Below are 19,228 nucleotides of genomic sequence, written 5' to 3' on the forward strand. Positions count from 1 at the left end.
AAATGGTGGTATTTGAATGAGATACAGGCACACAAAGTATTTTGGCTCAGAAACTAACCAATAAATGACTATTGACAATCCATGTTGCACAAAACATGGCTGTCCTTTACCTAGTGACAGCTATGTGCTAGGTGCTCACCATCAATCCTAGGAGATAGGTTCTGTTATTGTTCCCATTTTATTGAGGAGGAATTTAGGGTCCAAGAGGTTCAGCCTCTTATCTAAGGTCACCCAGCTTGTAAAGAGTAGAACTGAACCCAAGTCCGGCTACTGCCGAAGATCTAACGTGCTAAGTTAGAAGCTATCAGATCAGCCTCTCTTGGTCAGAGAATTCAGAAAGCAAAAGGATTCCAGACGTTTCAGATTCAGTGAACAGGCTCCCCAGGCCTCCAGCAGTAAGGGAACCAGAACAACTGCCTTCGTGGCCTACCACAAAGAGTCCCTGCCCCACCCTGCCCCTACACACAGTCTCTCTCTCTGTCTCACACACACACACACACACACACACCAAGATTTCTGGGCCCACATTTCAAGGCCTAAAAAGAAAAGAGTTCTCCCCACTATTGAGGAGAGAAAAGTAAAGGATTCTGGGTCAGGACAGTAGGTTGTTGCCTTCCCCACTCTGCTGCTGTGACCCAGGAAAAATCCCTTCTCCCACCAGGTCTCAGTTTTCCAGAGGGGAGTTGGGATCTTAGATTTCAAAAAGCCCTTGCACTCCAAACGCTCAGATCTTTAGTCATGTGTTTGTGGGAACCCTTGCTATGGCCTCCAGGGACAGGGCGTATGGTAGGAGTGAGGGCAGGTCAGAATTCCTCCCACTTGGTTGGAATTGGCTATTCATCTCCCTCAGTGGTCTGCAAGCTCCTCGTGGGTTTTAGTATTTGCTGTACCCTGGCTCCTGGCACACTCTGGAATGTCCCAGGTGCTAAAGAAGTATTTGTGGTTTTTTGTTTTGTCTTGTTTTTTGAGATAGGCTCTGTCACCCAGGCTGGAGTATGGTGATGTCATCATAGCTCACTGCAGCCTCAAACTCCTGGGCTCAAGTGATCCTCCCACCTCAGCCTCCCAGAGTGCTAGAACTACAGGATAAGGAAGTATTTGTTGAATGAAGTTTACCACTTTTCACCTGAGAAAAGATGCTTCCTTCCACCACAAGACCCCCCTGAGAGACAGAAGAAAGAGTCATAAAAGTTTATTATATGAAAGAAAGAGTGTGGCTTCTGTACATCTATTTACAGAACAGATGGGCTTATTTACAGCAAGATGGAGGCCTTGGTGTCAGTGAGGGACAGATGGAGAGTGAGGAGGCATGAGGAGCCTCCCATGGCTCAAAAACAAGGAACCTGCAGGAAGGGGAGCAGCAGAAGCTGGTGGGAGGAACAGGGGGTTCCCGTTCTTCCTCAAGGGAGACTTGATGAACGTGTAGCCGTGGTGGTGGTGGTGGTCGGACGGGGCCCAGAGTCCATGCAGGACCCTGGAGGTGCAAAGGAGATCCTGGAGTTGAACCCAGAACATTCTCGGGCTGATCACAGTGTCCCTGGGGTGCTCTGGGGAAAGGTCTGTGCCCTTCTGCCCCCAATGCTGTCCGCAGCTGCAGAAGGGATGGGTCCTTGGAGGTCACAGCTCACTGGAGCGGACAGCAGGCTCCAGTTTGTGGGACAGGGCAGTGAGGACCTTGTCAAACTTTTCATAGCGCCGGGCCTGGCTGCTGCTGGCGCCCTGGCTGCCCCAGAGGAGACGCATCTGGAACTCAGTGCTGAACACCTCCAGGAGCTCCGGGCGGGCCTGGAACCCTACAGTGTAGGGGCACAGGGTCAGGGGCCACCATCCAGCTTGGGAGGCTGGAGCTCCCACCCAGAGCCCCAACATCCTTTGGGGGCCTGCCCAGTTGGACCTTCCCCCAGCCCTGCCAGAGATCTAACAAGGTTTGTTGATGAACACGACCACATAGTTTAGCACCTTTGTCTTGCTATTTGTAGCCTATAATTTTTTTTGTTTGTTTGTTTTTTGAGACAGGGTCTTGCTCTGCTGCCCTAGCTAGAGTGCAGTGGCATCATCGTAGCTCACTGCAACCTCAAACTCCTGAGCTCAAGCAATCCTCCTGCCCCAGCCTCCCAAGTAGCTGTGACTACAGGCACTCACCACCATGCCTGGCTACTTTTACTATTTTTTGTAGAGATGGGGTCTCACTCTTGCTTGAGCAATCCTCCCGGCCTTGGCTTCCCAAAGTGCTAGGATTACAAGTGTGAGCCCCTATGCCTGGCTATGCAGTCTATAGTTTTTAAATGATTAGAAGATAAAATATTAATGTTAATTTTTTTAACATCTTGGTGATTTTTCTTTTCTTTTTTGTATTTTTCTGTAAGTTCTAGATTTTTTTCTAAGAAATATATACATTTTATAATTAAATATAAAAATATATATATTTTTTCTTTCTGAAAAAGAAAAAGGCTGGAAAAACACCAGAATGTGTTCACAGTGTTTACCTCTGAGAAATTGAGGGTAATTTTTTAAAAATATTATTTTACTCAGTTTTAATTTCCAATTTGTTTACAATCAATCCAATGATGACTTAAATAATGCCAAACACATTAGAAGAGAGGTTGTCTGAAGCCACTTTCTCTCTGTTCCTTTCACAAAAGGAAGGTCTACCTCTCGACTAGACTGAGCTCCATGAAGACTGGGCAGGTCTGTCTCAGCTCCAGGCCCCTAGGCTGACTGCCTTGTAAAGTAGCCTACATGATGCCCACTTCACAGATGAGAACACTGAGGCTCACTGAAGCTAAGACCCTATGTGTCAAAGGTGCTCTTTGAATCATCTCTGTGTCCCCCCACCCCCACCTGGCGTCTGACACTAACAATGGCTTGCTCAGCTAATGAGTGAATGAATGAAACAGATGAGAGAAAGGAGTCGGGGACAAGTAGGACAGAGGGAGGGAGAAGAGGGAACGGTGAGTCAGGTGGAGGGAGACCCAAGCTCACCAGACCCCCGGATGCCACCCGGCACTCACCCTGCAGCTTGACCTCAGCGTTGGTGTGGTACAGGCCTCCGTGGTGCGCCACAGTCCGGGCAGCCTCCAGGTGGGCCAGCACCACCTCTACACCGTGCTCCGTGCTGCCCCAGGGCTCGGGGCCCTCTGCTGGGGCCGACTCACACTCCAGCAGGGTGATGAGCGGCAGCACGTGAGGAAACGTGGTGTTGCTCAGCGGGGGGCCTTCTGCAGGGAGGGGGACAGCAGGTGCTCAGAGACCCTGGAGGACCCCGCTGTCCACTGCAGTCCCACAGCTGAGGTGCGGAGGAAAGGGGCCTGCCTGAGGTCTCAGAGACAGCCCGAGGGCTCCTGACTCCTGGGACAAACCCTTCCTTTTGGATTCCCTCGGCTGAATGCAAAAGCCTTGGCCCAGCCCCGAGGGCTGAGCCTGGACCTGGCCAAGCGTACACAGTCGCCCGGTGTGGAGACTGGGCTGGGGTTGAGGTGGGGGAGCAGCCTGCACAGAGCTCAAGCAAGCTCTCAGCATCTCATCCACACTGGGAGAGTCTCTGCCGGCCCAGAGATGGCAGGAACCCATCCAAAGTCACACAGCAAGGCAGGGGAGGTACCTTTTCCCTCATTGAGGCTCTTGAGAAAAGGCTTGAGCTTCTTCTCATACAGGATGGCACCCTCTGTGTGTCGCTGTCGCAGCGTCACCCATGTCTGCTCCAGCCGGGAAATCTGGGGAGACCAGACTGTGAGAGGACAGCCAGGGAAGGGGCCTACAGGGGCTGCTGGCCACAGGCCACCCCGCTGGGTGGACAGCCAGATGTGGGATAATAATCACTATTATGGCCACCAGTCATGTACCAGGGACAATGCTGACTGCCTTTCATGTCTCCCGTGAAGCCCTCACAACAACCCATTTTATAGATGAGGGGACTAAGGCTCAGAGAGAGGAATGACCTGCCAGAGGTTGTTCTGAACATAAGAGGCAGAGCTGGGAGCTGAACCCTGGCACTGCCTCTGGGACTCTGTCGTCCCTATTTATTAGGCGTCAGAGAGGCAGTGAGGCTCAGCTCAGACGTCAGCCAGACCTGGTTCAAGTCCTAATTCTTTCACCCTCTGATCGCGTGACCTTAGGCAAGGACTGCCCTGTCTCAACTGCTCCATTTGTAAAATGGGGACAATAAAGGCACCTACCTCATGAGATTGTTTTGAGAAACTAGTGCTGGTACTTAATGTAGCACCTAGCACACTAAGTGCTCACTAAACGACAGCCATTTTTTTCTTATTCTCTAAACTCACATAATGCTCCTTCATTTTACAAGTGGGGAAACTGAGGCCCAGAGAAGGGGAAGAACTTGATGTTGGTCAGCACTTGGAGAACTCAGTTCTCCCAGTTACTCTCACCAACGCTGCCTAGAAACACTCAAAGCTCTTCCTCCGTGATGCTCGGCCAGCCCAGAGGAACGCACCCCAGGGCTCTTCCGTACCGCCTAGCGGCCGGGCTCTGCGCGGGCCCCCTAGTACCTGGGCCATGTCCAGGGCACCCATGACCGCGGCGAAGCTGAACATGTTGCCCATCGTCCCCCGCAGCTCGGCCGCCAGCTGGATCGTCTTGTGCAGCAGCGCGGCCCGCTCCTCGGCGGAGCCCGTGCAGCCCAGGATGTCCACGGCCAGCATGATGGACATGGTGTGGAACCTGTCGGAGCGGCGGGGTCAGGGCGGGCGGGGCCGAGGGCTGCGTCGGGGCGGGGGGCCCGCGGGAGGGGCGGAGGGCGGAGCCACAGCGGGAGCTTCCCAAGAGTCAGTGAGATCTCGGGGCGCGGCCCGAGAGACAGAAAGCAAGGCCACGGGCTCCTGATTGGTCAGTACGAGCCGGGGGCGGGGCCAGGGCGCAGGGCGGGGCTTGCGATTGATCAGTGGAATCACCCGCCGAGCAGTTTTAAGAATGAACGAGCTGGCGGGCGGGGCCGCGGCTGAGGGACAAGGGATGATTGGTCAAGGGGATGAAACAGGCAGGCGAACGCGGAGATACACTCAGACACGGGGAAGCCAAGATTGCTTAGCGCGACTATCATCGAGAGGTTGCGATTGGTCCGTGGGACAGGAGGCGTGGCCAGCAGCCCTGGGAGCCGGGCTGAGAGACTGATTGGCCCACCGGCCACGGCGAGGGGCGGGAGGCAGCCGGGTTCCCCGGAAGCCCCCCTGCGCCGGTGTGCCCCTTACCTTTCCAGCAGGTCTAGTCGCAGCTGCCGGCCGTGGGGGAGGGTTAGCAGCTCCATGCCCCAGCGGACTCCCATTAGGGTCTGCATCTCCTTGGTAACGCCCAGTATCCTAGCAACCTGCAAAGATGCCCAGAGGGCTGATTAATTTCCTGCCAGGGCTGGCCCAAACCATCTGGGAGTCAGAGGGCTTTATCTAAGGGAGTAACCTGGCTGGGAGGCGGGTTTGAATCCCAGCTCCACCGCTAACCCTCTGACACGGAGCAAGCGATTCCACCTCCCTGAGTGAGCCTCGGTTTCTCCATCTGAGAAATGGCGGGGATAAATGGGGAAATGCCCAGAGGTGTCTGGCATGTTAAATATTCAGTTAAGTTCAAGGACGAGGACACCCGTATTCCAGAGGGAAAATCTGAGGCTCAGGGAGGGAATGGACTTGCCCAAGGTCACATAGAGGGCCTAGAACCCAGGTTCCTCCCTTCTCGCTCAGTACCCTTCATGGAGCAACCTCTCTGCCTCGTCTCTTTTCTTGCTTCCTGAGTTCTGAGACCAGTGTAACCAAGTAATCAGTTCCTCCCAAACTGCAAAGGGAGAAACTGAGCCACAGAGCCAACTGAGGTCCCCTGATGGTCAAAGACGCATACAAAGCAAAGGCCCACGCATTGACAATGTAAGGGCCAGGTAATATTTTTTTGCTTTTTTGTCCACTAGGGGGCGTGAGGAGTTGGGCCTTTTCTACTCTTTGGTCCGGCTGCTGACTTTCACCAGGCTCACTGTGGGACACTCAGGAAGTGCCCTCCAGTGCCTTGGGGAGCCAGACACCATGCTTCAGGTCTGCCCAGTTCTAGTGCCAAACTGACAATTAAAGGAAACGAGAATTTCCTTTAAATATCTTGTTTTTCTCCTTTTAAAAGGAGAAAATGAAGGCAAAATGAAAATGAAGGCAAAACTCAGGCAAAATGACCACCCCGGAGTCAGAGCAGGTAAAGGACAGCTGTGAAGCCAGAATCCAGGCCCACTCACTATACTTGGGGACTGGCAGCCAGCCTCTCACCACCTTGACCCTTGTCCCAAAGGCAGAGGACAGAGGTGCGCCCCCCCCCCCCAGCATGCACCCAGCACCTACCAGGCAGTCAACCTTGGTGACATGCCGGGCCAGCGTCCGGGCATCCACCTCCGTCAGCAGCTCCTTGACCTTGCGCAGAAGACCCACCTCCAGTGGCCGGTTATCCTTGGGGATCAGTAGTGACTGGAAGGTGGCCGGGTTGAAGGAAGAGGTGGCTTCCACAATGGGGACTGTGAAGGTCTTACCCCAGTCCCCCTCGGGGGCCCCATTTTCTGACAGTTCCTTTAGCTTCTCCCCATAGCTCCTGGCCTGCCGGCTGGAGGCCTCAGCCGCTGCCCACTCTCGGCTGCCACGGACGGGAGGCTGGAGCTGGCAGTAGTGGCCAGAGTCTGGGTCGCTGTAGCTGCTTAGCGATGGTGACGGGGAGGCCTTGCAGAGGGTGTGGGAGGGGCTTGCATGAGGGCCCTTGTCCAACTCCGCAGGGGGCTTTGGGGCACTTCCGGGACACAGCTGGGGCTCACTGGAGCGACGGGTGACCGGGGAGGCAGGCAGTGCTGTGGCAGAGGGGGCTGCAGGGGTGGCGTGGACACGGGTTACTGCAGAGGTGGAGAGAAAGGACTCATTACCGCAGCTTGCACCAAAGTGAGGTTTCCCCAGCCACCCACAAAGACAGCCTCCCTCCTCCCGACAGGGGTGACATCTCCACTTCCCTGCGTGGATGGAGGCCAGGCCTGGAAGACTCTGGCAAACTGACCAGCCCGTGGTGATGCTCTGAAACTCCTGGGCCCCAGGAGTTTGTACAGCCCTACCCTGAGGCTGCCGTGGCCTCGGGCCACCACTGAACTATTAAATACTTGGAGGAGGTTTTCGTGATCCAGGGAAGCTAAGCACTTGCTGGAGTTCACTGTGTCACACAGAATCATTTCTCCACGAATTAGTACTAATGACTTAGTGGGTACACCCTGTGTGCCCGGGCTGGACGTGCTGGACATGTACTAGTCACAGCAGTAAAACCATCACCCCAAATCAGAGGTGATAATTATTGATCCTTAGCGCTTGCAAGATCCTTCTTTGTGCAAAAGTTCATTTAACCCTCTCAACATCCTGTGAAGTATGTTTATGGTCTTCATTCTACAGATGAAAACACTGAGGCTCAGAGGGGTAAACCGACTTGCCCAAGGTCACCCAGCCAGCAAACGATAGGGCTGGGATTTAAGCCCTGGCGTCTGGGCTGCTTTACTATGCCTGGCTCCAAAACTGTCCTATAAATCATTTCCTGCAAGTAGTTTTAACTTTTACACTCAGGGGTGTTGTTTGGAAGGCAAGTTTGTAGCTATGACAAAGGTGGCAGCTCTACTTAGGGAAGGATTTGTAACAACCCACACAGACAGCAACTCTTCAATGGGGAAAGTGTTTCCCAGACAGAGGTTCCTGCCCCACCCCCTATGGACACTTCGTCTGCCACATGGACGATTCTGACTGTTGAAAATATTTTTTTTTTCCAGAAATGAACTCCTGGCATTTTTCTATGAGAGAAACTTTCTTTGTATTTATGAGAAAGAACGTGCTCTGTACTTTCCTCTCAAGTTTGCTGTGAACCTTTACCTGCTCTAAAAAATAAAGTCTATTAAGAAAACCAAAGAGCAAGGTGTAACTAGTCTGGTTTGAGCCAGCCGTTTGGAACCAGGGCTACACTAGGTCACCTGAGGCCCAGCCAGTGCAGGGCCCAGCACGGCACCCCACCACAGGTGGGAGCTTGACCAGTGGGGGCTGTGTTGTCACACGAGTGTCCTTCACAGCATCTGACCCTGGTCCCAACACACTGCGTCTCCAGCAGGCTTCCTCGCTTCTGGAAAACACGCTGGGAACCCACTCCGTGCACGTGCCCCGCACCTGCTAGGGGCTCAATGAGTTGTGTTGAGTGAACATGGGTTTAACGCGTGTGTGTACGTCGCTAGTTCTGCTAGCAGGTTTTCAGTGTGAATTCTCGCAGGCACTGCTCTCAGGAAAGGCTGTGCCTCAGAAGGAAGGCAGGAGCACACATAGCCACCCATCAGCCTTGGAAGTCGCCACGACAGGTCCCCCCACCTGCCCTCCCCGTGTGGCTGGCCATACCGGTGCTATAGGCAGGGGAGCTGGGGCTCTCGGAGATGGGCGACATGGGCGAGTGCAGGTCTGGGATCTGGTCCATGCTGAGGGCGCAGCTGCGGATGGAGTCCCGAGGGTGGGGCAGCGACGTGCTGTGGAGCAGACACCTTCATGGGCAGGAGCCCGAGGGCAGGGCCACAGCCGCCTCTGGGACCCCCACATCTGCCCCGTGAACTTCAGAGGCAGAAAAGCCTCTCCATTGGCAGGCATGAAGACTGAAGCCCGGAGGAGGAAGGGCTGGGCTGGAGTGGCACAGCGAGTGGGGAGCAGAGCTGGGAACCCTGGCCCGAGGCTCCCAGCCGGCACACGCCGCTGCCGCCTGCCTGGTTTCCAGTCACATTCCACACTGCTCTGCCTTCTCCGTCTCCACCCAGCATTCCCCTTCCACACAGCGTGGACCAGCCCAGGGAAAGGGGGCTTGGGGGCACCCAGCTGAGCCAAGGCTTCTCAGGCCCCTCTGTCTCTCTCCTGTCCCCAGGAGGACAGGAATGGGGTACATGTCAGAACTCCGCTACCCCACAAGGTGCTTTTGCATCAATTAGCCAATTGCACCCACTCTCCGGGCAGACACAGCCCCTCACTAGTGCCCTCAGCTTGATAAGCAGAGGCCAGGATTGATTTTAGCTCCCCACTGGCCCTAGGCCAGAAGCCTTTGTGCAGTCCACAACCTGCACAACTGTCCCCCTCCTTGGGAACCTTTTCCCCAACTTGGAGAACTGTCTGAGGAGAGGGGGGCCAGCAGGAAGAGTGGGGATCTTCAGGGAGCTAGGCCTGCTGTCCCGGTGCCTCCTCGCTGTTCCCAGACCATGCTCAGGACGTCTCAGGCACACACTGCCTGTGGATCCTGGCACCATTATATTCACTGGTTCCAAACCACAGGCCAAGTAGCTGCTGCCCACAGGGTAAGTCCATCCATCAATTCCTTGGCTAGCAGCACTCAACCCAGGCCCAGGGAGATGAGGCCATGAGGGCCCATCCGAGTGCTGTGGCACAGGACGGCAGATCTCTTCGCAAACAGCCAGAAATTAGCAGCACAGACTTTGGAGTCCACAGATCTGGGTTTGAGTCTTGATCCTACCACTCTCCAGCAGGCAGCTTCCCCTCTCTAAGCCTATGCACTCATCTATAAAGTGGGGGTCTGAGCAGGCCCCACCCTCCAGGGGGATGTGGGAACTGATGGGACTGGGCACAGAGCATAGCAGGACCTCAGGAACCATCAGCTGCTGTGGCTTTTCCTGGGATCTGGGGCCTGGCCCTACCCAGCCTGGAATCAACCAGGTGTCATTAAGACGCTGCTGTGCTGTGGTTTCCATGCTGCAAGGCCCTGTGCTCTGATGCGGGCCTTGGCCTAGCTGGGCGGGGTGAGGAGGGGCTGGACCAGGCCCCTCCCTGGTTCAGGGCAGCATTCAGAGCTCCCCCTGGGCCAGAGAGCACTGCCAGAGTGAGAGCCCTTATGGGTAGGAACATGGAGAGGAGGAGGGACAGGGTCTAGGGCACACAGCCAGCAAGTGACAGAACTGGGACTGCAACCTAGGTCTGCCTCCCGGCAAACCCTGTGTGTCAGACACCCACACAGTACCGCCTGACCATCCTCCTGTTCCTCCCTGCACAAGGAGGCTCCAGGAGAGTCATTCCACCCCAGGTCAGTGTGGCTGGGCCTCCCCTTTCTCACCACACCCTTGTTACTAACACCCCCATGTAACAAGTGAGGGCCTGGCTGACCTGGTGGGGCAGCCGTCACTGCGGGTGACTTTGTCCGCAGTGAGCCCGTCCGTCATGGTGACACTGCGCCGCTTCATGTGGCTGCCCTTGGGGCCCGAGGGGCTGGCGGGGCTGGCGGCCTTGCCACTGCCCTGGCCCAGGCCGTAGCTGGCCTCGAGGTAGCGCAGCGGGAAGGTGCGGTTGACGGGGCAGTAGATGATGGCGCCACTCTGCTCCGACACAGCCTTGCGGCTGCCCACGTGGTAGCGCACGAGGGCGGGCACATGGTCGAAGCTCTCCTGCTCGAACAGGTACTGGATGTGGGTGTAGCTCTCCCCTGCCTTCACCACCACCTTGTTGATCTTGAAGTGCAAGGCCTGGTTGCGCCAGCGGCACGTGAGCACGTAGTCGCCCAGGCTGGTGAGCGAGTCCCGGATGAGGAAGTCGCCGTTGCGCTGTACCAAGGTCTCCGAGACCTGCAGGAGGCACGGTTAGGTTAGACCCGCAGGAAGCAAGCTTAGGCTGGAGAGGGCCAGACGCAGGGTCTGGGGGACACAGCAACCTGGGATCGGGGGGCACCAAGATCAGGCCTAGAGAGGACCCAGTGAACAGAGACACCTGACATCTGAAGCTCGAGAGCAGGGACGCAACGGCCAAGGTTGAGGGGACACCTCAGCCAGAGGCCCTGTGTCTGGGACACAGAGGTCTCGGAACGGAAGAACGTATCCTGGAAAAGGGAAGTCGCAGAGCCCCAGGGTCCAGAGGAGCAGGGGCTGCTGCGATCTGAGACCCCGGTTTCAGACTCACCCCTTCTCGGGGTTCCTGTCGGGCAGAGCCAATGCCCAGTCCCCATTCCTCCCACTACCCAGCGCTCTGGCGTGTCTCTGAGCCTTCGCATGCTCCAGCTGCTTTCCTGCCTGGAACACCCTTCCTGTCCTGCCCACCTGGTGAACTCCTATTCATCTCACAAAGGCTTCCCTCCTCAGTGCCCCTTCCTCAGGGCTCGCCCATATTCCTGCTGGGCGTTCCATTCTTGCACTTCTCCCACTAGGCTCTGTCTACTTGCCCGTCAGCCACCACCCTCCCGCAGGCCACAAGCCCTCGAGGGAAGCTACCTCCTCTTCCATCTCTGCATCCTTGGTGCCCAGCACATGTCCCGACAAAGATTGCTTGGCAAAGATTTATAGTGCGAATGAAAGAAGAGACAGGTGATCTATCGGCCCAAGTATGTGGCTTGTAAAGTCACCTCGGCCCCAAAACTCAACTTTGCCAAAAGTGAGTAACCCAAAGATTGACACTCACTAATCAAACACACAAGAGACGGATGCATAGACCAGTAACAATAACACTGATAATAATAACAACAAAGACCAACATTCATTGAGCTCACTGGTGTCAGCCATTATGTTAAGTACTTTATCTGCATTATTTCATTTAATTTTCCCGACAACCCTTTGAAGTAGGTATTATTATTAGCCTCCATTTTACAGATTAGGCAACTGAGGCTCAGAGAGGTGAAGCATCTTGTTCAAGGTCGCACAGTAAACAAATGGCAGAGCTAGACCTCATTCCAGTCCACTCTGATTGAACCTGCCAAGCAGTAGTTCAGAGCCTCCCTGGTAGCTGGGGCCAGGGCTGGGGCTGGCTGAGGTGGCGGGTGGAAGGGTCCAGGGTTGAGGTCCCAGCTCAGGGCCCACTCACCTCTCGGGGGATGCGACCATGGTACCAGGCATGGCTGCGGAGGTCTGTGCTGCTGAGTTTGAGCTCCTCCTCTAACTCCTTGTGCAGTTTCTCTGGTGATGAGTCCAGGATGTACTTCTCCTTGGAGAACTGGGTGGGAGACAGCAAGGGTTGGCATCCGACTCGAAGTCTCCTTCCTCCTTCCCTCCCAACCTCACCCAACCCCACGTGAACTTGTATCCTGGGACTCTAGGAACACTGAGGCACAGGTGCCAGAAAGGTCCTTACCTAGGGGTCCCTGTCCCAGCAGGAGTAAGGAAATTTTATATAATTCCACTAAATAATGCCTACTGCATTCTGGGCCCTGTGCTATGTGCCAGGGGTAGAGGTGGTGACACATAAACCAAGCCATGTCCTCGAGCACGCCCCTAGGCTGAGGAGAGGCAACAGCAACATAAGCTTCCGAGCAGACTGCGGTCAGCACCACAGTACTGGACAGCGGCAAAGGGGCTGGTGGCTTTTAGAAGGCAGGGGATTAAGTCTGGGCGAGGTGTGGGGCTCCGGGAAGCCTTCCTGGAGGAGATGGCAATAGGAAAACACTCATTATGCACCAGGGACACTAAACTGATCTTGAAGGTGGGGGACGGAGGATTTCTGCAGATGAATCTTGGAGGTAAGGAAGGCAAAGGCATGAGCAAAACCACAGAGCTGAGGCACAAGGACACATGTTGCGTGGTGAACTGGACAGTGGAAGGGGGGAAGGCACCACAGACAGCGACACAGAGGCCCCCACACAGACATCTCCACTGCAAGTCTCCTTGCAAACCCGAGCAATCCTTGCCAGATAGGGAAACCACAGCCCAGCAGGGAAGCTCACGGTCACCTTCCACCTGCCCAAAGGGACGATTCCTGGTCTCCTGCTACTGTGGCTGAGGTTGGAGGCTGACCAATCCCAGGGGCCCTAGAGAAAGGGGTAGGGGAGCCCCCAATGTCAGGTGCACCCCTACGACAGAGCCCAGCTCAATCCTGGCTGTGCGGTGTGAGTTTTCTGGGCCTCAACTTCTCCTTCAGTGAAATGGGTATGATGGCAGAACCTGCCTCACCTCCTTGTGAGGTTGAAAGGAGATAGCGCCCCAGAGCACAGCAACTAGCACGCAGGCATCCTCGCCACTGCGAGGACAAGGACGAGAGACTGTCCTTCCTCTCCCTTCCCCCGGCTCCAGGCCCCAGAGACGGCTGCTCCAAGACAGACCCCAGTGCTGGCCGGAAGGCATAACAGACCGGGGGTGGGCATTAAAGGGCCCGGCCTCATCCCACATGAGTCTCTCCCCAGGACCCCTGCTCCCCAGAGTCCAAGGGTCCCCTAGCCCACTCCCTGCCACCTCAGAGCTTCCACAGGTCTCATCTCCTACCCCTGCAGCTCTGTTCTCCACCCCTCTACTCCCGCATCTGCCTTGGTTTACCCCAATCTATACTGCTCCACGACACTGTGATTCCCAGCTTCAGAGACATCTAGAATCTCTGACTCCATTCATTAAATATTAGCTAAGCCCCACTGTGGTCTTGTGCCGGGGCTGAGGGTCCCGAGGTGAGCAGGACAGTGGCCCTGGGAGCCCATGCAGACAACGACCATCAATTCCAGGTTTTCTGAATGTTCAGAGATGGGCAGGGACACCCCCTGCCCCCGCCAGTCAGGGGACAAAGTCAGGCAGAACTTCCCTGAAAAGGCACAGTTTCCACTGAGGCCTGAAGGACTGGACGTGCGGAGCAAAGCCTCCGGGCAGGGAAGAGCTGTGGGGAGAGAGCTGCAGAGGCGGGGCCCTGCGGGCAGAGCCGAGGGCGGGGTGGCGAGGACATGGGGAGAGGCTTCAAAGGGGCTGTGAGGGCAAGAGCACGCGTGGCAGGTCTGCCAGGCTGCCTTGGGGAGCTGGGCTTTGCCCAGAGATGACAGCAGAGCCACCGAAGGCTTTGTGTTTGGGGCAGGTTTGCTGTCCTTTCGGAGAGCAGCCTAGTGATTTGTAGACGGTGGCGGGGCAGGGCGGGGCCTGGGGAGAGAGAGGGTGTGAAGATGGCCACTGACTGGGGTGGGCAAGGGGGCAGATGGGCCAGCGGGACTCCAGGCCGAGATCCTGGGAGGACAATGGGACACTCTGAGTGGGCAAGGCTGGGGCAGAGCGGCTTGGCAGTAGGTCCATGAAAATGTCAGCTTTAAGGAGCCTGCAGGGCTCTGGGGACAGATGGTGGGAGGGTGGTTTGGGCAGGTGTCAGGGGAAAGGTGGGGCCTGGGCATGGGGATTCCACACAACCTCTGCTCAGGGTAGAACCGACACCCCAAAGGGCCGAAGAGGCCCGGCTGGGCTGAGATTTGGGCCTTCTCAGGCACCTGCCCTTCTCCACGGGTCCCGGCTGCTCTCCCTCTCACTCTGCAGAGCTCACCCCAGCCTAGACCGCCCCTCGTACCACACCAAACCCTGGGGGAAGAGGGGGACTCAGGGAAAAGGGAGCCAGGACCCAGCCCTCTGACTTCCTACTCCTTGACAAAAAGTGTGCAATTGAGTGACCCCCAAATCCATGGAGGGAGCCAGAGGGACCTGGGGCAAGAAGGGGAGGAGGCCACGCACTAAAGAGCCTGGCCCCAAGACTGCCGCTGTGTGACCTTGAACAAGTCTCTTCCCCTCTCTGGTCCTGGGTAGCCTCATCCCCAACAGGAGACTGGCCCCTATTTCCCAGCCCTAATCAATGGTCAGAGACAGTCTGAGGGGACCAACTTGGTCCTCCCACACACCCGAGGGTGAGGACCCCTAGGATCCTGTGCCCTCCTCCTCACCCTCAGCCTGGGGGTCCCCAGCTCCCAGGAGTTGGGGGGGCTGGGGTGCGAATGCAGCATCCCTGCGCTCGGCGCCCCGCCATTGGCCAGAGATGATCTCACCGCCTCCCGGCCTGCGCGCGCCTGATTGGCCGGTGCGGGATGCTGCGCTCCGCCGGCGGGCAGTCATTCAGGCGGGCTGCGAGCGTGTGTGAGCCCGGGCAGCGCAGAGGTGACGCGCCCGGCGTCTCCCAGGGGACTTGGGAGGCAGCAGCGCGGAGACCCCCGGCCAGGGTCTTAACCCCTTCCCACCAGCCCGCGCCCAGCAACCCCCTCCAGCTCCCCTCGGTGTCCAACCCCAGGCAATGCCAACCCCAGAAGATGCTCCGCAGAGAGGCGGGTCCGGGTCCTCCCCTCCACCCCTTTCCGTTTAACTCTTTCGCCGCCACGTCGCCGTCCTGCGCTGCCGGCCAGCTGGGCTAGAGAGACCCGCGCCCCGGGCATGCCCTAGCCCACCTAGAGGGCAGGAGGGTGGCGGGCGCTCTGTCCCCAACCCTGGCACCCGCAGCATTCCGCCAGCTTCCTGCACCTCACTCAGCGCCCCGGTACAATGGGGAGCCAGGGTGCCCGGGTCAGCCGCAAGGGCCAGAGTGCTGGCCGGAGGAGCGGCAGGGCGCCGGGGACCCCCTCGCCCCGTGCCCATGCCCCGGCGCGGCTCCCTGCTGCGGCGGAGGCAGGAGCGGACCGGCATCCCCGCAGCCCGGAGTCCCAGGAGTAGCCGCCGGACCCTCGCCCCGCGGAGCGCCGGCACCCAGAGGTGAGGCCGGGCGACCCCGCCCCCTCCTCAGTCCGCCGGCCCGGCCCGGCCCGCCCCTGGCCCCGCCGCTCGCCTGCGGCTCCCGGCGCTCGGGCCGGGCGGAGCGCCCGGGGGTCCCAGCCCCGCGCGCCTGGCGGGCCGAGCCGCCCCCTCACCTGCACCTGCACGAAGGAGCCGCGGTAGAAGCAGCAGGCGGCGGCCGACAGGGCGCTCCACAGGCTGCAGCGCTCCGTCATGGTGCGGCCGGCCGGGGCGGTGCGGGGGGCGGCGGCCGCGGGGCAGGGGCGCGGGGACCGACCGGGCTGGGCACCGGCTGCGCGTGCCTCTCGGCGGCGCGATTACCTCATCGCCTTGTCGGGGGAGGAGCGGGGAGGCGGGGCGGGGAGACCCCACCCTCCACCGGCCAGGGGAGGGGAGGGGGCCATTGTTCCTGCCTCCGCCCGCCCCCCGCTCCCAGCCCCTCGCCCCCCGCGCTGTGGTCCCGCGCGCTCGGGCTGCCTGGAGCCGGGGACGTGGAGCTGAGGACCCGCTGGGCGGGAGCTTCACGGTGGGTCATGGGATGGGGTGGGGACCCCCGGGCCGGCCAGGGGGGACTCCTGCCTCCCCAACTCGCCGCACCCCTTCCTGACCCGGAGCGGGCAGAGACTTTGAGTTAAATGGTATCTAAAGCTGGAGAACCCTGTATGTGTTTGGCCGAATCCTTTGTGGCCTCAGGAAATCTCCCGGAGCGCAGGATTTCTCATCTCTGATTTGCAACCAGAGACTCTGCTAGGAATCGCGGGGTGTGCGACGCACAGGCTCCGGGGTGCAGAGAGCCAGTAAGCTCAGTGGTTAGAGAGGCAAACTGGGCTCAACTCGTGGCCTCTTCCCTAACCGTTGGTGCCCCCACTCCCAACAGCCCCTCCTCTGGGATGCCGGATTTACTCGTGGAAAATGCATCTGGAAAATGCAGCTAATGCCCGTGCTGATCTCACAAAACTCTTGTGAGCATTGGCTGTGCTGGTTCACGCAACTTGTCAGGCATAAAGTAAGTGCTCAATAAATGCATGCTATTTTCAAGTTTAGTGTCTTAGATCTGGACATTTTGTCTTAGCATCATAGGCTCTTCAATGCCAAGAGCTGATTCTGCAACAATCAGGCCTGGGGTCCAAATCCTTCTGACAGGCTGTGTGACCTCAGGCCAGTGAGTTTACCTCTCTGGGCCTCAGTTATTTGTTTTCTGTAAATACATCTGAAGCTCTGAGCATGAAGCCTGCAATGTTATGGTCTTAAAATCAAGAATCCTTGCCCTGGGCCAGGTGCAGTGGCTCATGCCTGTAATTCTAGCACTCTGGGAGCCCGAGGCAGGAGGATCATTCGAGTTCTGGAGTTCGAGACCAGCAAGAGTGAGACCCCCATCTCTACTAAAAACAGAAAGAAATTAGCTGGACAGCTAAAAATACATATTCAGTGAATTATTCTGAACATACGGATTGTAAACAAAGAAAAAAACCAGAAGTAAATAAAGATTTTAAAAATATATTAAATAAATAAATAATAAAAATATATAGAAAAATTAGCTGGGCATGGTGGCGCATGCCTGTAGCCCCAGCTACTTGGGAGGCTGAGGCAGGAGGCTCGCTTGAGCCCAGGAGTTTGAGGTTGCTGTGAGCTAGGCTGATGCCACAGCACTCTAGCCCGGGCAACAGAGTGAGACTGTGTCTCCAAAAAAAAAAAAAAAAAAGAATCCTTGCCCTGATATCAAAGGATTCACAGCATGGTCTGAGAACTCTGGAGTTCTAGAAGCTGACTCCTAGAGGGCAGGAGGGTGGTGGGTGCTTTGGCCCCAAGCCTGGCACCTGCCAGGCTGATGAGTACCTCAAGGTAGGAATGGACTTGGGAAACTATTGATTCCAACCCTCACCTGAATCTTGAAAATAACACTAACATTCCTTTGACTTTATCCTTTAGGAGACTGTTGAACCAGCTCCAGTGAGCAGGTACTAGTTATTTTATAATGTTAAAGAAAACTCTCCATTTTTTAACCCCTAAAAATAAAGGAAGAACATAAAGCTAACTATCTTCCCAGGGTTCTCAGAACCTTGCCAGGCAGCTGGGATTTGTGGGGTGCTGAAATATGGCCCCCACATGGTCCACCCACTGGCTTTGTTGCTGGTTCTCCCCATGGCCTTCCTCCTGCTCCTGCTATGGAGTAAGGGTTCTGGAACTTCCACCTGACTTGCTGCCCTGGGCTGTGCTTCCTGGGCTCACTCAGCTTGCTGACTTGCCCACACTCTTGCCTCTGCCAGGACTACCCCCCTACCCATCTCTGCTTATCTTTGTCTCCTTTCTGGCTTTTCATTCAGAGAGAGATGTCAGTGAATGTTCCTGGTCAACTGCAAGGGCCTGGCTTCGATACCTCCTCCTCCAGAAAGCCTTCCTTGATCTCACCCACTCCAACTCCCCTGTTGAAAGCCACCCCCACCTCTTGACCTCCCACAGCTTCTTATCAGCACCTTCCGATGAAGGTGGGGACAGATCTCAGCACTTCCTAGGCTGCCTCATTGCCAGTCGCTTACACAGTCCTTTACAGGTGGCATCTCAGGGTGATGAAATGTCCCTGGGTTAGGAGCCAGGCCAGCCAGCCCTGTTCCAGGCTAAGATTCCCCAGTCGTGGGCTCACTGAGCCCAGAGCAGCGCTGGGCTGGAAGCACCCCTGGGACCCTCATTTCACACAGGCAAACACTGATGCACACACCCAGCACCAGTGGCTAGTAAGTGGCAGATCTAGGGATAAATTTTGGACCTGATGGATTGCAAACCACAAGCTGAAATCATTGTCTGATTCTCCTATGTCCCCAAGACTGGGAGCCCTTTGAAAGCAAGGCCTGGTGCTCTTTGCACTCTGCTGTGTGCTCAGGGGCCTGGCTCAGGGTGGCAGCTCCTGGTGGCAGAAAGCCAAAGGCTTTGCCGTAGTCTTGGCATCCAACGTGGGATGCAATCCCAGCTGTTCCCCATAATAGCTGTGTGATGTGCACAAGTCACTGCACTTCTCTGGGCCCCAAGTTTCCCATCTGCCAATGGGCACAGGCGGCCCTCCCTGCCCGGTGGTGAGGGAGGCTGTCAATGGCCTCCGCCAGCACAGGTCTGCACACAGTAGGCACTCAGAATGTTACTTAGTAGTTATTATTATCATTGTTATTTCAAAACTGCATTTTCAACATTCCCAGTGCCCAGGACACATGAAGCTGCTGTTAAATGGGAGCTGTGCCCGTCATCTGTGACGGAGAACCTAGTCATCCTTTCCGGCTCCCACCTCCCAGCACCAGCACGTAGTAGGTGCTCACAGACCAGGTGGGACTGGAGCACTGTAGGCTTTGCATGGAGACCCCCTTGAGGTCCTGTCCAGCTGGTGGGAGAGCGGGGTCTGGTGGTAACAAAACATATTGGGGTGTCCCGAGTTTGGGGCCAGGAGAGAATGATGGTAGGCGATGGAAGAAGATGCTAGAGCGAACCCAGGTCCCAAGCGCTGCCTTGACTCTGAGAGCCTCCTCCTGGGAACAGACAGTGAGGACTGGCTCCTAGCAAGGCTTGAGCAAGGGCTCTGACCCTCCAGTGTGCCCTGACCAACCCACGGCCCAGCCCCTCCTACCTTCACATAGTCCCCGCCAGCCTCCTGCTCTCCAGTGGTCCTAGGAAGAGAGAAAAGAAGTGAATGTCCCCAGCCTGCTTGGCTCCCTGGCTGCCAGTCTCTGCCCATGTGCGTGGGGCCAGCACCCGGCCTTCGAGGCCCCAGAGGGCTCATCCTGAAGGCAGAAGGGGGTGCTCTGCCGG

At 56.9% G+C, this 19,228-nt stretch overlaps 1 protein-coding gene across 4 annotated transcripts in view; it reads right to left on the reverse strand.

Moving 5' to 3' along the window:
* Positions 1 to 1,176: 1,176 nt before the first annotated feature.
* The window catches only part of SH2D3C (SH2 domain containing 3C), a 30,042-nt gene continuing 11,990 nt past the window's right edge, over positions 1,177 to 19,228 (reverse strand). For all 4 annotated transcript variants that reach the window (XM_076009058.1, XM_076009057.1, XM_076009056.1 and 1 more), the window contains 10 exons: positions 19,047 to 19,086; positions 11,814 to 11,942; positions 10,134 to 10,588; positions 8,379 to 8,503; positions 6,324 to 6,859; positions 5,205 to 5,320; positions 4,506 to 4,677; positions 3,602 to 3,713; positions 3,012 to 3,218; positions 1,177 to 1,793 (listed from right to left, as the gene is read on the reverse strand). In XM_076009058.1, the coding sequence (XP_075865173.1) occupies positions 1,618 to 1,793; positions 3,012 to 3,218; positions 3,602 to 3,713; positions 4,506 to 4,677; positions 5,205 to 5,320; positions 6,324 to 6,859; positions 8,379 to 8,503; positions 10,134 to 10,588; positions 11,814 to 11,942; positions 19,047 to 19,086 (2,068 nt within the window). In that variant the 3' untranslated portion in view covers positions 1,177 to 1,617. The remainder of the gene's footprint in view (positions 1,794 to 3,011; positions 3,219 to 3,601; positions 3,714 to 4,505; positions 4,678 to 5,204; positions 5,321 to 6,323; positions 6,860 to 8,378; positions 8,504 to 10,133; positions 10,589 to 11,813; positions 11,943 to 19,046; positions 19,087 to 19,228) is intronic.

The sequence above is a fragment of the Microcebus murinus genome, chromosome 12 (genome assembly GCF_040939455.1).
Source record: "Microcebus murinus isolate Inina chromosome 12, M.murinus_Inina_mat1.0, whole genome shotgun sequence".
Lineage (NCBI taxonomy): Eukaryota > Metazoa > Chordata > Mammalia > Primates > Cheirogaleidae > Microcebus > Microcebus murinus.